The following is a 16,843-nucleotide window of genomic DNA, read 5'->3' as shown; positions in this document are numbered from 1 at the left end:
GTGGAGGAAGTCACATGATTCTTCAAAAAGGAGGGTAGGTGATGGAAAGATCATGTTGACAAGATTTCCTTTTGTTTAACAAATAGTTTGTTTGCTTTTCGTGACGCATCATGGTTGCAATTGGAAGACTGGCTTGAGTTGTGTTTACGACAAAAGATTTCCAAATATAGATAAGTCTTATTTTAAATTTTATATGCCTACATATCTGGGTAATCTGACAAGAGTTTATCACTGTCTTAAGTAATAACAGGGTTTCGAAATGTTTTGTGTTCTGTCAAAAGATGATAAAGAAAGCATGATGGTGAGAAAAATAAACTGCTTTCCCAGCTGGATAATACATCAGCTTAAGCTACGTTTTTGAAACATGAGTATGCGATAGATGGTTTCGAGCTTCTCATCACTGGTTTAGGTAGTTGTGAAGATGGCTTACCAGCTGTTTGGGACCTGAAGGAGCTGGTAGACTTATCTTGGTCAAGTGTCCCTGCTGTTTGTCAGTAGTTTTTGGTAGTTTTCTGGTCATTTTAGTGACTGATTTATTACTTTACATAAAACTGTACATGGTTAAAATATGTTGTTGTTTTTAAAATATGTTATTTGTTTTGACCGTGGATGGACAAGTGATACGTTGTAGTCAAGTGGTGAAGGTTTGGCTGTACGGGACACGTCCTGGCCAGGATTTTAATATTGCCGAAAAACATTCAAAGCAGTTTGACCAATAACATTCAGTTATTGTAATCGACCAATCGTGGGGCTGCGCATGAGAAAGTGAGATCTACAGGGGCCGATCAAAGCGATGCAAATATGTGCACGTGTTTGTTTGTTTGATTTGAAGCGTCGCCGCGCACCGATCAAAAAAAAAGACACCAAAGTAGGTGTGAGAGTGGTTCAAAAGCATAAGGAGCCATCTGCTCTGCTCTCTGTAGCTCTCATGAATGTAACACAATGATCGACCTGCACAGTGCAAACAGCCAAAACCTGGATATTTTAGGCAATATTAAAATCCTGGCTGGGACACCCTATTTGGCTGGTTACCATCAGTGTTTAATCCCTGCTAATAAATGCAATAGTCATTTGTACCCTTAAGCAGGCAGAAAGCAATATTTCTTTATTGAATGACATCACAATGTAGGTTTGTATTCTGATGAAAATAATTATATTTCATTACATTGATTTTATAATTTTTATATTATAGATTTTATTGAACAGTGCACAGTAGTATTAACAGAATCATGCATTTAACTTAATCATTTTTTGAACTAAATGGATTATCAGAAGTTAATCAATCTCATTAACATATGAATTGCTTCTATTTCATGTAAACCTGTATGTCCAGTAATCCTGCTTGTTGCTCCGCTTCATGAGTAGATGGCGGTTATATTGTGAGACTGTTCTGTTTTGGAAGCTAGTAAGTTCATTTAATGTTTTCATGATATATTACAGATAAAAATGACTTGAAAATGTGGAGCATGTTATCCAAGTTGTTAGCATGAATTAATAGTTTGATCTAGTTTAGAAGAAAGCCTGTTTGACTCAACTGACCCTCAGAGCCCTTGCATCATGGCCATCAGTAGGAGCATACAGCAGACTGATGTGTAGAGTGAAACCATGCTGCGTCTTGAGCTTGTATTTCGACTGAGCTTGTGATTGGGTCTCTTCACACTCCGTGTACGGAGAGTGGTGGTCCTGCGTGTGGTGGAGACAGTGGTGAAGAATTTGCCTGGTGTGAGTGGGCTTTCTGTAGTTGAATGAGTATTAGAATGGGAAACCTCTGAAGTTGAAGTAAAGAGAAGGCCATTCCTGAAAGACTCCTGTTCCTTAGTGCTTCTAGATCCTGTTTGGTCATCCTTGGTATGTAGGAGTGTCGTCCCTGACCAGAAGTGTGTGGTGACCGCTTGTACATATGGATGGCTTGGCTCCTTGGTTCCAAAGAAGTATGGGGACAGCGTGTAGGTGCCAAAGTGCCAGCTCCCTGTACTGGGCAGGTGAGCCTCTCCGCAGGTATGCCAGGTGTGGCAAGGGCAGCCCAACACTCGGGCGGAAGTGTGTTTGGTCCACACCAACAGGTGGCTGATATTGGCAGTTTCTTCACAAGCCCAGGGATTGTCCCCTAGAGTGATGAGCTTCAGACTTTGCAGATGCTCGAATGCCCCTTCACTGATGGTGGTGAAGCGGTTTGCGTGCAGGTAAAACCGAGCCAAACTATGTAGCCGGTTTATGGACCCCGGCAAGATCTGGACCAGAGTGTTATGGGATAGATCTACCACCTCCAGGTTGTGGGGCATGTTGGTAGGTACCGTCCAGAACTTGTTATGACTGAGGTTGAGAGCCTTCAGGTTGGGGAGCGTGTTGTTGATGAAGACCACACGTTCCATCTTATTGACGGACAGGTCCAGAACTCTGAGGTTCCACTGGTATGCTGTGTCATCCTTGTTAAGAACACGCAGACGGTTTCCTGAGACGTTGATTTCCCACAGCGCCCTTGGCAGCGAGGCTGGGAAGTGAAGCAGACGGTTGTAGGAGATGTCCAGGATACGCAGATGTGTGAAGGAGCTTAGGTGGTGGTCCAGGTCAGATAGTCGATTGTGGGTCAGGTTGAGGGATTGAATGTTTCGCTGCAGGCCCACCGGCAGATGCCTGACCCCCCTCCAGGAACAGTCAACTGTCCGATGGCTTTCGCTACAGGAGCAAACGCTGGGACATTCTGCATGTACGAAAGTACATGTAAACCACAGCCAGAGCAGACAGGACATCGCTGCACACACGGGCATCTTCATTGTGTTCCTGTTGACAATTGCAAGAGATTTTTATTTTTTATTTGTTTGAATGCTTGTTTGTTTGCTACATGCTACATGCAGAATGCATCCAAAGTTATTTGTTTTCGTAGTATTGTACTAATTTCATGACTGGTAGTAATTTGCGATTTATTTTTTTAAGTGAGTCTGATTATTTTGAGTCTGATTACAGAAGGTTGAAAGATTACAGTCTGATTACACAAATTGTGTGATGGCAATGACTATATTAATGTCATTTGTGTCTGATTATAGTAAGTGATAGAAATCTGATTATCATGCACACTCAAAAAATGAGTCTGATAACAGTGCGTTGTATAGTAAGTAATGACAATGAGTCTGAGCTTTAGTGAATCTGATCGTATTGAGTGACTGGGTCTGATGACATTAAGTCAGATTTATGTGAGTGATAATAAGTTTATTGATTAATGCTATTTGTGTCTGATTAAATTGATGGATTGAGTACATAAATCTGATTGATGAGTGATAGCAGTGAGCTTGACTGTTTTGAGTAATGCAGTGAGTCTGTGTGATTTATTATAAGTGTAAGCAGTCTCATTAAAATGAAGATGAATTTAGTGTTTGACCTTTTTATCGAGTTTGATGACAGTGTGTCTGATGCTATGTAATTATGGCGAGTCCAAATTTGATTATATTGAGTAAATGATTAGGTCTGATGACAGTAAGTCTGATTAATGCGAATGATGGCAACGAGTCTGACTGAGTCATATTACGAAGTCTGATTACAGTGTGTCTGATGCCACATAATGATGATGAGTCTGAACTTTAGTGAATCTGAATATAGTACATAATTAAAATGACAATGTTTAGTCTGATTATAGTGAGTGACAGCAGTGAGTCTGATTATGGTTAGTGATGATAATAAATCTAATTATAGGGAGTGATTACCGCGGGTCTTATATAACCTTTGGTACTGATTAAAAAAAAAAGTCAGTGTAAAAGTTTCATGTGTATGTATGTGTTTTGGCTCTTTTGTTTGCAGTTGTGAAGCTGGTCAAAGCATTGGCATGAGTTTTTAGAAACAGTGTTACACATGCAAACGTACAGCAGAGCTGTGAAGGTCTTCATGCAGTGGCTCTGCAGATCTGCCTGCACCTAGATCTGCTCGACTCTCTAAGCACGTGCTTAGAAAAAAACAGCATTTATATATAATGTGCTTAGATGCTTGTTCATATCATGCCACATAACATGAAAATGTGATTGTAAGTCTAATCTTTCCTCAGGTAAACCTTGCTGCATTGTGAATTACTTACCTTCTCCTTGTCATCACTCTGTGCTCCTTTTTCCTGTCCTCTTTCCGTCTTTCAGTTTCTCCCCATCCCTCACCTCTTTTTTTCTGCTTGATCTCCAGATTAGCAAGGTTCTGATCTCTCTCTTTCTTTATGCTATTCTCGCTTTATGCTGCAGTAAAATCCAAATCCCGTCTTTCTCTGTGCAGGTCCCTTTCTGGGATCACTATAATAGCAGAGGGGAGAGAGAGAGGCAGGGAGGGGAGATGTAGTAGAGTCTATGCCCTGGTACAAGAAAAAGAGAGAGAGCAAGGAAGTGCTGACATCTCTGTTTCCTCTTTAGGATTCCCTCATTCAGCATCAATTTCCTCTGCTTTCTTTTCTGCTCTCTCCTCCTCCCTCTCCTTCCTGTGTTCCTTCTTTCTTCAGTCATTAAGCAACACTTAACCTGTAATTCAGGTCTGAACATGTTTTGTCTGAGTTTTAGATTACTGGGATGGAGTCTGATGAAAAAGACTCTTCTAAAATTCTAAAATGAACAATTTCTGATCTTGTAGAAACGTTCCGGTGATTTCAGTAAAGTTGTAATTTTACAAAAAAATATTTTTGTTATTCTGATTATGCTGTCAGTAAGAGTACAGTACTGTCATCTCCGTTTAACACATTTTACCATTTTAATCAATTCCTCACAGATTCTCCCACACAGTCAGCACATACTGTAAAATTCAGTGTTTTAATTTAAAACACTAATAATGAAGCAATTATTAATACTTAGTGTAGTATAATTCCCAGCACGCTTTTTGGTAACTTATTTAAACTTCCTCACCATCATGTTCTTGTCCAGGCAGGTGTGTGTGTGTTTTTGTGCGTTTTGAACAAAAGAGTGCTGGTACAGAAACTCTTCAGTGCCACTCTCCATCCCTCTCTCTCTTCCTCTCCCTTTTTCTTCCTCAATCGCTTCATTCTTTCAGAGCCTGCTAATGCTGCCCAGTAGTGACACATCCTCTGCCTACTAATGTAGCTTTGCTCTGTGTGTGAGTGTATGATGCTGTATATTTGTGTTTGTGTGTGTCGAGCAGAAATGGCATAGACAGTTTAACTAAATCCATCTGCACTCGGTTCTTATTTTACATGTGCTGTCTAGTTTCTTCCCTTAATTCATTGATCTGATCATCAACCACATATCCCACCCCATTTTGAAAGATTCTGTGACTTGTGTTTTAGTGGATCACAGTGTTTTTGATGTTTTTGTGTGTGAGCCAGGCAAAAGGAAAAGTCAGAGGAAAAAGTGAAAGGAAAGTCTGCTGGAGGTCTTTGGTAAGAGAAGGAGGTCATTGCCACATGACGTATAGTCTTTTGAAATGTATTCAGTTTTCCATTGTACTGTATATAATAAAGTAAATGAACATTTTTCAACAAGTTTTTGTTTGCTTTAGTGAATCTGATTAATATTAATTAAAATACAGGTCAAAATACCTTTTTTATTAAAAACATTTTTTTTAAACACACTGCAGTGACCTTTAAAAGTACAATCACATAATATCAACATATATAATGTAATCTTAACACTCATTTGTTCATGTAAAGTTAAGTGTTTGCATATGCAAGACACAAAGATGTTGTCTGGAAGTTTGTGACTCACTGAGAAGTCTGTAGAATTTGTACATTCACAATTTGTTTAGTTAAAAAACCTGTCATGTCGAGGGTAAGTATTATAGAGTGCCTGACATCCTCATGTATATACAAGGTCTTTGTGTTGTTGCTTGAGAGCAATGGTCTCAGAAAAATCACTATTTTCCTGCTTTTTCTTTTGGCTGTACTTATTCCTCATCTGTATTGCAGTGTATGAACTGCTGTTCTGCAAGACTGAATGATATGTTCCCGGGAGAGGAGAACCTGCTACCCACATGTTGTTCCTCCAGTGCCGGGCTTGCCATTTTTTCCAGACTACCCAAAGCAAGATTACTATTATCAGCAACACAAGGCACCCAAAACTGAAGAGTAATACAAAAATCTCTCTGGGGGCTTTCGTGTCATCTTCTACTGCGTTATTAGCTGATTTGTGTGTTGGTAAAATAAATGTCTTGGGTTTTTGTGAAACAGTTTGTGTTTTTGACACGTGCAATCTAGTTGTAGCTGAACGAGTTGTCGAACTTGGTTTGCGCCCACTCATGCTTTGCGTTGGTTTTTCCATCTCGGTTAACAGATCATTATTGGAATAATTTTCCTTTGGCATTGAATCTGCTGTAGGTCGTTGATTTGTCGGGTCCAAACGAGACTCTGTTGTTTCAGTGGGATGGATATTGGACCGTATTGTTGAAATCAAAGATGGAATTTCCTGTGTTCTTGATTTTAGTAATGCATTTCTCACGATTGATGTGGTATGAATATGTTTTTCTGAAGGTCTTGGATTTAGAGTGAACATCATAACAAGCTTTTCTGTGGAGACTGGAATAGTTTGAGACAATTGCACTCCATCTGTGGGAGCTTGAGTTGATGTGTCCTTTACTAACGGAAAACTTGTATGGGACATCATTTTGCGAAAGATTGTGTATTTGTTTGTTGTACTCTGTGATTGTGTTTTTGCATTACTCGGATAGGTTCTGAATGATGTGGAATCCTGTAGACTAATGCCTGTTGACACAGAAGTGTCCTCTGGTCCTTCTGAGTCAACGAAATGATTCTCTATCAGGATTGGAAGAGGTGAAGTGGAAGCCGTTTTTCTGCTTACTAATGAATCATTTGCTAGTTTTTGAGTGTTTTTCTTTATAGTTTTTGGAGTCAGCAGAAGTGAAGTGGAGTGTTGGATTTGCTGCTTCAATGTGAATGTTGGTGGCATAGGTTTTGAAACTCTCCAAGCTGTGGCTGTCACAAGCCAGTTGGGTTTCCCATTTTGCCAGGTTACAGAAAGAGTGTGTGGAGGATTTTTTATGATTTCAGGCTTGACTGTTAATAAAGTTGTTTGTTTAGTCCTTGCGGGTGGAGTGAGTTTTGAAATGCTTTGCACCAACCTATTGATGAACGGCGTCATTTTGGGATATTCATCCTTTGTTATGTGTGGAAGTGGAGTTGGTTGCAGGTTGTCGTTTTCCATTGTTGATGCAAGTATGTCATTATTTGGAATATGTGGGTCTATGGCAGACTGTAGTAGAGTTTCCTGTTGAATTCTGTATGTTGTGGCCAGATTTGGGGTGGACGTGATTGCAATGAGGTGTCCAATTTTCTGACTGGATTGTGTGATTTTGTGCTTGGGGCTCTGGAAATGTTGAGTTGAATGTTCAAGTAATTGTGGTGCACCTGACTGGGTGTTTTTTTGTGACTCTTGTGGTGGCCGATCAGTGAGAAAAGACATTATAGGTGTAGAATAATTTGTACCATTTGTTCCAATAGAGCGAATGATGGGTTCTGGAATTTTCTGTTTAGTTCTGTGGAAGCGTTGAGTTGATTCTTCAGCTAGTTGTGAATCTCCTGATTGAGTTGTTTCCTTTGCATCTGGTAATGATGAGTGAGTGGGGAAGGAAGCCATAGCTGTAGATTTATTTATGCCATTAGCAGTGAAGTGGTCGATTTGTTCATGTATGGTAATTGAAGAAGGTTCTTCTGCTGCTTTTAAGGAGTTTTTGATAGTGAATGTTGTGGAATCAGGGATGTGTTGCTCTGTCACTTGGCTGGGTTCTAAAATTTTCTGTATTGTGGTCTGGAGTCGTTGAGTTGATTCTTCAACTAGTTGTGAATCTCTTGATTGAGTTGTTTCCTGTGAGTCTGGAAATGATGATTGAGTGGGGAGAGCCACCATAGCTGTAGAGTTATTTGTACCATTACTACCAGTGAAGTGGTCGATTTGTTCATGTATGGAAGGAATATTCTGTATTGTGGTCTGGAGTCGTTGAGATGATTCTTCAGCTAGTTGTGAATCTCCTGATTGAGTTGTTTCCTGTGCATCTGGTAATGATGAGTGATTGGGGAAGGAAGCCATAGCTGTAGAGTTATTTATGCCATTAGCAGTGAAGTTGTTGATTTGTTCATTTATGGCAATTGAAGAAGGTTCTTCTGCTGCTTTGGAGAAGTTTTTGATAGTGAATGTTGTGGAATCAGGGATGTGTTGCTCTGTAACTTGGCTGGGTTCTATAATTTTCTGTATTGTGGTCTGGAGTCGTTGAGTTGATTCTTCAACTAGTTGTGAATCTCTTGATTGAGTTGTTTCCTGTGAGTCTGGAAATGATGATTGAGTGGGGAGAGCCACCATAGCTGTAGAGTTATTTGTACCATTACTACCAGTGAAGTGGTCGATTTGTTCATGTAAGGTAATTGAAGAATGTTCTTCTGCTGCTTTGGAGGAGTTTTTGATAGTGAATGTTGTGGAATCAGGGATGTGTTGCTCTGTAACTTGGCTGGGTTCTATAATTTTCTGTATTGTGGTCTGGAGTCGTTGAGTTGATTCTTCAACTAGTTGTGAATCTCTTGATTGAGTTGTTTCCTGTGCATCTGGTAATGATGAGTGAGTGGGGAAGGACGCCATAGCTGTAGATTTATTTATGCCATTAGCAGTGAAGTGGTCGATTTGTTCATTTATGGGAATTGAAGAAGGTTCTTCTGCTGCTTTGGAGAAGTTTTTGATAGTGAATGTTGTGGAATCAGGGATGTGTTGCTCTGTCACTTCACTGGGTTCTATAATTTTCTGTATTGTGGTCTGGAGTCGTTGAGTTGATTCTTCAACTGGTTGTGAATCTCTTGATTGAGTTGTTTCCTGTGAGTCTGGTAATGATGATTGAGTGGGGAGAGACAACATAGCTGTAGAGTTTTTTCTACCATTACTACCAGTGAAGTGGTCGATTTGTTCATGTATGGTAATTGAAGAATGTTCTTCTGCTGCTTTGGAGGAGTTTTTGATAGTGAATGTTGTGGAATCAGGTATGTGTTGCTCTGTAACTTGGTTGGGTTCTATAATATTCTGTATTGTGGTCTGGAGTCGTTGAGTTGATTCTTCAACTAGTTGTGAATCTCTTGATTGAGTTGTTTCCTGTGCATCTAGTAATGATGAGTGAGTGGGGAAGGAGCGCCATAGCTGTAGATTTATTTATGCCATTAGCAGTGAAGTGGTCGATTTGTTCATTTATGGGAATTGAAGAAGGTTCTTCTGCTGCTTTGGAGAAGTTTTTGATAGTGAATGTTGTGGAATCAGGGATGTGTTGCTCTGTAACTTCACTGGGTTCTGTAATTTTCTGTACTGTGGTCTGGAGTCGTTGAGTTGATTCTTCAGCTAGTTGTGAATCTCCTGATTGAGTTGTTTCCTGTGAGTCTGGTAATGATGAGTGAGTGGGGAAGGATGCTATAGCTGTAGAGTTATTTATACTATTAATGCCAGAGAAGTGGTCGATTTGTTCATGTATGGCAATTGTAGAAGGTTCTTCTGATGCAGTGGTGGGAATTTTAAATGTGGTGGAATCAGGGATATGTTGCTCTATAGCTTGATTGAATTCTGTAATTTGCTGTAATGTGGTCTGGAGTCGCTGAGTTGATTGTCCAACTAGTTGTAAATCTTCTAATCGAGTTGTTTTCTGTGAGTCTGGTAATGAGTGAGTAGGGAAGGACGGCATAGCTGTGGGGTTATTTGTACCAGTCATACCAGTGGAATGAGTGCTTTGTTCCTGTATGCGAGGTGAAGATGGTTTCACCTCGATCTCCATGTTCTTTGGCCCTTCTGGTGTTGTAAATTCCAGTTTGTCTGGCCTCGTCATTAATGGTTTGATGGTGTCTGTATCATTGTAAATTTCGTTCAGAATTCTCCATAACATATAGAAAGTATAAGCCTTCTCTGGTAAATGTAATGCATGTTTTAGGTGTAAGTTCTGCCTTCTCACTCGTGACCTTTTCACACCATCTCCACCCTTCCACTGAAGTGTTTCTGCATTGGTGGGGTCTGAGTTTGTGGTCAAAGAGATGCTCAGTGACAGCAAAATGGCCAACAGATAAAAGAACAAACAAGGTCTAGATAGCTCCATGTGTAATATTTGATATTTATGGCTATAGAGAGAAAACAAAACAGACATAAAGTGTAACTTTATATTTTATACTCAAATTTTTATTCATATTTTTATTATTAAACAAATATATTTATATTTCATATAAAATACTGTTTCTTCAGGAGATTGTCCTTTTAATACAGTACGTATACAATAACTTTGTCCATTCACATAACAGTTTAACTATCTACAACTGTTCAAGTTACTTATTATGTATGCATATTTTAAATATTATTTATTTATTTATTTTAACCAACAGTTTATTTTTAGCCAGTCAGAAATACATAATTGAAGAACTATAAATATTCCAGCATTATATTTATAGAGTATAATGATCACATTAATTTTTCTTTTTAAAAGGTTATTCAATCTATTAAATTCTTCCAAGTGGTGTTTGACTTCAGTGCTGCTTACACAGTTTTCTAACTGGAATTTTTAACCAAATAACACTCTAATAATAAAGTTTATGTGACAAAATGTGTCTTACCATTTCTAGGATGTTCCTCTGTCTCTCTTCACAAAGATCAGAATCATAAAGTCAGAGGAGACGTTCCATTTATCAACTGCCCTGGATGGTTTGCTTTTCTATTTATAACATGCTGAGAATATAATGCTGTAGATCACGTGATCATCTGTTAAATGTGAATGAATTGCAGAAACGTGGGTGTGGCTGTAAAATGATGTAATTTCTCACGGTGGTGTGATGCTACAAAATGAAATGGTGTGGATTTAATTATCTTAATTTTACCTAAGTTTTGATTCAAATGAGAAACACCAAGTCTTGTATAGTTTCAAGGTTTGAATTGTTTTATTTCTCAAAAACACAAAACTACACACAGTCATTTTCTAATCTTTTTTTTAAATTTTTTTTACTAAAAACTATTTGAACATCCTTAAAACAAGATAAGCTTACTCGTAAAATTGGATCTGATTGTTTTCAGAGAAAAGAATTATAATTCATTAAAAAATAATTCTTACCATATTGGTAAATAGTTGTTTTAAGCATAAAAATAAAACCAATAAATAGATATACTCCCAAAAAAAATAGTCTTATGCATGTTTTTGTTTTTCAACTACATATATCTCATTTAAGGTTGTTTAAGGATTTTTTTTGCATTGTGAACAAAATACAGATATATTATTTAAAATACAGACAACATAAATGCACACATTTGAAACATGGCCATACAATATTGTTAAAGACTAAATGAAGAAAAACAATGTTGAGAGTGACAAAGGCTTATTTGCGGTATTTTCAGTGCTTTTTATATATATCTAATTTTATACGTTCAGATTTCAGACCTTCTTCCTGAGTCTTATGCATTAGATAACAGTTTAAGCTTAAGCAGGTGCAGACTTTAAATGCCACCAGGGGGAGTTGTGGGACACCCATTTGTTAAGTGTCTGATCGTGATCACACCCCTGTGTCGGAGCTCTCTGGTGCTTTTGCATCAGGCTCAAGACTGTTCTCTTGGGTGACATCTACTTTTGAGTCCTTCACAGGCGGCTCAGTGCAGGACTCAGTATTGTTCCCCTCATCCTCTCTACTCTCCTCTTGTGCTGCGGTGACCTCTGATAGCATAAGGCAGGTCTCAGTTAGCTGCCCGTCCGCTTGGCCTTCATCCCTGCATGGCAATTCACTCTTCTCACTTACGGCAATGTTGTCATAATGAAGCTGGAGACTAGAGATAATTCGTCTCAGGTGACAAACCTGGCAGGCGCATATCAGTGTGGTCAGCAACAATGCCAAGCAGCCCACTGTTAGACCAACCACAATCAGTAGCAGGGTAACGTTATCAGTTGGTAGAGAGAAAATACAGTGTCCTTCCTTGGGTTTATGAGTGGCCTGAGTGCATACTGGTTGTTTATTTGTTGTCGCTGCAGGGTTTAGTTTGGTTGTCTGCCTATTAATGTTGGATGTTGATATGGTGCCATTTTTGCCTGTTATAGTAGTTGTGTCTTCTGTTTTTGTGACTGGTGTGAATTCTTTTCCTGTGAATGGTGGGTCTTCTGTTGTTTTGACTTCTATTGTGTCTGTTGTTGTGTTGTTCTCATCTATGGCTTCAGCAGCTGTCGTTCCGAAGAGCAATGCAAAGCATACAAAATAAACTGTTCTGCGACTTATCATGGTTCTGCAAGACATAAGAGAAATAAGAAGTTTTGTTATTTAACTTTCTGTTCAACTTTAATTTATAAGACATTATTTATATATACATACCATTTATCTACAAATTTATCTTTAAAATCAAATGAATGTCCCTGCCCCTGTCCCTTTAATCACCAACACTAAAGTGCACTTTTGGTCCTAACGAATCAATTTCTATTGAGTTGATTTCTACCCAGGAGCATATTTCATATATATATATATATATATATATATATATATATATATATATATATATATATATATATATATATCTATATATATATATATATATATATACATTACAGGTCAAAACGTTTGGAAACATTACTATTTTTAATGTTTTTGAAAGAAGTCTCTTCTGCTCATCAAGCCTGCATTTATTTGATCAAAAATACAGAAAAAACAGTAATATTGTGAAATATTATTACAACTCAAAATAATAGTTTTCTATTTGAATATACTTTAAAAAAATAATTTATTCCTGTGATGCAAAGCTGAATTTTCAGCATCATTACTCCAGCCTTCAGTGTCACATGTAACATCCAGTCTATCACATGATCATTTAGAAATCATTCTAATATTCTGATTTATTATGAGTGTTGGAAACAGTTCTGCTGTCTAATATATTTGATGAATAAAAGGTTAAAAAAGAACTGCATTTATTCAAAATAAAATAAAAAAATTCTAATAATATATATGCTAATAATATTATTTTCTTTACTATCACTTTTTATCAATTTAACACATCCTTGCTGAATAAAAGTATTGGTTTTATTTTAAAAAAAAGAAAGAAAAAAATTACTGACCCCAAATTACTGACCAGTAGTGTATATTGTTTTTACAAAATATTTATATTTTAAAAATATAGCTTCTTTTTTTTGTTACTTTTTATTCATCAAAGTATCCTAAAAAAGTATCACATGTTCTGAAAAAATATTAAGCAGCAGAACTGTTTCCAACTTTGATAATGAATCATCATATTAGAATGATTTCTAAAGGATCATGTGATAATGATCCTAAAAATTCAGCTTTGCATCACATAAATAAATGATAATTTAAAGTATAATAAATTTAAAAACAGTTATTTTAAATTGTAATAATATATCACAAAATTACATTATTTTTTTCTGTATTTTTGATCAAATAAATGCAGGCTTGATGAGCAGAAGAAACTTCTTTCAAAATCATTAAAAATAGTAATGTTTCCAAACTTTTGACCTGTACTGTGTATATATATATATATATATATATATATATAAGTGTGTGTGTATGTGAAATTTATTTTTGAATGTTTCTTGTTGGATTCTTTTTTCTTGTTTAGTTCTTCATGTACAGCAGATTAATTTAATGCAATATATCACTTAAATTTACACATTTTCTTTCATTTTTAATATATCCACAGTGTGCTTAGTACTTAGTATTTTAGTAATTATATATAATATTATGTTCCTTAATTTATATACCATTTATCACAATTGTTATACCTTTGCCACTTTTTTTTTTAATTACTGAAATGAAATTGAGGAGCTTAAAAAAAGAACAAAATAAAATAAAAGTAAAAGGTTTCTTACCTTTTCGGTCTGTTACTAGTTTGTTCTGAGGTTCTGTTATCTGAAGAGGCTGGAATGGCTCTGCGTGAGTGTATGCACACTGTAAATTTGAGCCTTTTTTGAGAAGTGGTAATTTTAAAGCTGAAGCTGCAGGTGCAAACATTCTCATTAACCAGTGATGAGTTTCCTGTCTGTTGTTTCACTTCTGTTTGGGTTCTTATATTAGACATGCACATTAACCACTGTGTGGCTAAAGTCATTGTGGGTCATTGTGTATTCTGGCCTCATTAGACAGCACATTTTTTGTAAAGCATAATCCAGTGCATGTCATGGGCGATTCACCCATGACTTCAGCCTGTATTGACATTTAGTCTGTTTTTATAACCTTTAAGCTTTTATGACCATTGAAAATTTGAATGGATGGCTTTTTCAAGCATACGTCAAAGTTTTTCTAGTTATCAGTCATAACAGCATTCATCGGTTTGCAGGCCATTGTTTCCATTTTGTCTGTTTTCCTCTCCCTCACAGATTCAAGACAGGACAGATTAATGGGGACTTACTCATATACCACGTCCTTCTCACCCTCAAACCGTACTATGCCAAGCCCTACGAGCTAGTAGTGGACTTGACGCATGCTGGTCCGAGCAGCCGCTTCAAGACCGACTTCCTCTCCAAATGGTTTGTTGTCTTTCCAGGATTTGCTTACGAGAATGTGGCTGCCATCTACATCTATAACTGTAACACATGGGTACGAGAATACACCAAATACCATGAGAGACTGCTGACGGGCCTCAAGGGCAGTAAGAAGTTACTGTTCATTGACTCGCCTGCACGGTTGGCTGAGTATGTGGAACCAGAGCAACAGAAGCTTCCGGCAGCTACTCTTGCACTGGAAGAAGACCTGAAGGTCTTTCATAATGCCCTAAAACTGGCGCACAAAGACACCAAAGTGTCCATTAAGGTGTGTGAAGAAAGATGAATACCTCTTCTTACAGCTCGGTTTCTCTTTTTTTGATTGGTCTCAATATGTTTGATTCTGTCTTTTCTCCAGGTGGGCAGTACAGCAGTGCAGGTGACCTCAGCCGAACGCACACGAGTCTTGGGTCAGTCTGTCTTCCTCAACGACATCTACTATGCTTCAGAGATTGAGGAGATCTGCCTAGTGGATGAAAATCAGTTCACACTGACCATTGCTAACCAGGGCACGCCGTTAACCTTCATGCACCAGGAGTGTGAGAGCATAGTTCACTCGATTATCCACATCCGTACACGTTGGGAACTCTCTCAGCCTGACTCCATTCCCCAGCACACCAAAATTAGGCCCAAAGATGTTCCGGGGACCCTTCTCAACATCGCCCTCCTCAACCTGGGCAGCTCTGACCCCAGTTTAAGGTGATCAGTTATCCGAAATTCATCAAACGTATTTAAATCAACAGTGGTCAGATGTTTACCAGTGTATACATTCTTAAATATTTCTGTCTGTCTGTTTTGTTTACAGATCTGCAGCTTACAACCTCCTGTGTGCCTTAACATGCACCTTTAACCTGAAGATTGAAGGCCAACTGCTGGAGACCTCCGGCCTCTGCATCCCTGCCAATAACACCCTCTTCATCGTGTCCATTAGCAAGACTCTAGCAGCTAATGAGCCTCACCTGACCCTGGAGTTCCTGGAGGAGTGTATCTCTGGCTTCAGCAAGTCCAGTTAGTGCCCCATTAAGCCCTCAATTAAACTCTCAAAAGACCCTTGAGATCCTCCAGCCATTTCAGATCATTACCCGCAATCTCTGTTTTATCTTGAAGTCCTCCTAGGAAGTTCCTGCTTAAAACGGCTACTGGAAGGCATCATTAGTTCACAAATGTTTGAACTGATTGTGTATTTGCTGTTTGCAGTTGTCTACAAGAGTACACACTTAAAAATAAAGCTTCCAAAATGGTGTTTTTGTAGCAGTGCCATAGAAGAACCATTTTCAAAGAACCTTTCAGTCACTAGTTCTTAAAACAAACATTTTTTTTCTTAGTTTGAGGAGCATTTTAAAAATCTGAAGAAACTTTTATCACTGTAAAGAATTGAAAGGTTCAATGGATGTTAAAGGTTCTTCAAGGAACCATAGATGCCAAATAAAGAACCTTTATTTTAAGAGTGTTAATACTTTCTCTGGAGATAGGAATATGGAGTTTAGAAGTGTTCTGGTAACCAATACGTTTCCTCTGTATATTCAGGTATAGAACTAAAGCACCTGTGTTTGGAGTACATGACTCCCTGGCTGCTGAACCTGGTACGCTTCTGCAAGCACAGCGATGATGCCAGGCGTCAACGAGTCACTGCCATTCTGGACAAACTCATTACCATGACCATCAATGAAAAGCAGATGTATCCATCCATTCAGGCAAAGATCTGGGGAAGCCTGGGACAGGTAACGGAACTGAAATGTATTTATATATTTTGCACTATAAAGCTGCTTTGACATAATTTGCATTGTAAAAAGCACTATATAAATAAACTTATTTGACACATGCATTGAAGATGCATTGAAGGCATCTGATTTGGGGTTTTGCTGGCGGTGTGTTTGGGCTTATGAGGAGCTGCAAAATAAATCCACATACATAATACATTTCTTTTTAAGAGTAATGCATCGCTATTTGCCGTTCCCTAGTCATATTCATGTAGCACTCACTTCTTTAAAGATTTATACTATGTATATGTCTATGTTGAGCTGATGGCCGCTTCCTGTGTCTGCAGATAACAGATCTACTTGATGTGGTTCTGGACAGTTTTATTAAAACCAGTGCAACAGGTGGTCTCGGATCCATCAAAGCTGAAGTGATGGCAGACACAGCAGTGGCTTTGGCCTCTGGTAACGTCAAACTAGTGTCTAGCAAGGTGACGTTTATGCACACAAACACACGCACACTTTGTAAGTTCAGTTTTTAGAAGTCTGTTTTTCCTAACATTATGTTTAGATCAGAAGAAACTTGAACAGACTGAGGTCCAAATTTTAAGAATGTTTCTGAACATGTGAAAAAAACATGCAAAAGTTACATGATGTGATTCTGTAACAACAGCTCTAATTATAGAAGCACTGTG

At 38.0% G+C, this 16,843-nt stretch overlaps 2 protein-coding genes and 1 long non-coding RNA gene across 4 annotated transcripts in view; 1 reads left to right on the top strand and 2 right to left on the bottom strand.

Annotated features, from left to right (window-relative positions):
• The window catches only part of LOC109104427 (neurofibromin-like), a 48,193-nt gene that overhangs the window by 22,575 nt on the left and 8,775 nt on the right, over nucleotides 1-16,843 (top strand). Inside the window, 5 exon segments of the mRNA XM_042765300.1 lie at nucleotides 14,287-14,719; nucleotides 14,810-15,150; nucleotides 15,257-15,459; nucleotides 15,979-16,172; nucleotides 16,499-16,639. Coding sequence (XP_042621234.1) covers nucleotides 14,287-14,719; nucleotides 14,810-15,150; nucleotides 15,257-15,459; nucleotides 15,979-16,172; nucleotides 16,499-16,639 — 1,312 coding nt within the window.
• On the bottom strand, nucleotides 1,248-4,266 carry LOC109097379 (oligodendrocyte-myelin glycoprotein-like). Of its 2 annotated transcripts, XM_042765298.1 has the most exons (3): nucleotides 4,064-4,266; nucleotides 3,856-3,934; nucleotides 1,248-2,781 (listed from the first exon to the last, which is right to left on the bottom strand). In XM_042765298.1, the coding sequence occupies exons 2-3, from the start codon at nucleotides 3,876-3,878 to the stop codon at nucleotides 1,542-1,544; spliced, it is 1,263 nt and encodes a 420-aa protein (XP_042621232.1). In that variant the 5' UTR covers nucleotides 3,879-3,934; nucleotides 4,064-4,266; the 3' UTR covers nucleotides 1,248-1,541. The 2 variants fall into 2 exon arrangements, with proteins under 2 accessions (XP_042621232.1, XP_042621233.1); XM_042765299.1 differs by lacking the exon at nucleotides 3,856-3,934 and having other exon boundaries at nucleotides 1,249-2,781; nucleotides 4,064-4,246.
• LOC122146463 lies at nucleotides 10,849-13,933 on the bottom strand. Its single transcript, XR_006161007.1, has 2 exons — nucleotides 13,780-13,933; nucleotides 10,849-12,194 (listed from the first exon to the last, which is right to left on the bottom strand). It is a non-coding gene; the product is annotated as an uncharacterized LOC122146463 (long non-coding RNA).

The sequence above is a fragment of the Cyprinus carpio genome, chromosome A10 (assembly GCF_018340385.1).
Source record: "Cyprinus carpio isolate SPL01 chromosome A10, ASM1834038v1, whole genome shotgun sequence".
Classification (NCBI taxonomy): Eukaryota; Metazoa; Chordata; class Actinopteri; order Cypriniformes; family Cyprinidae; genus Cyprinus; species Cyprinus carpio.
The sequence above is the reverse complement of the archived record's forward strand: the minus strand, read 5'-3'. Positions and strand labels throughout refer to the sequence as shown.

Excerpts from the sequence above, each read along its gene's own strand:
- LOC109097379 (XM_042765298.1), bottom strand. The coding sequence starts at position 3,878 with ATGAAGACCTTCACAGCTCTGCT. Across the intron at positions 2,782-3,855 it reads AAGACCTTCACAGCTCTGCT|GAACACAATGAAGATGCCCG; the intron begins GTACGTTTGCAT and ends AATTGTCAACAG.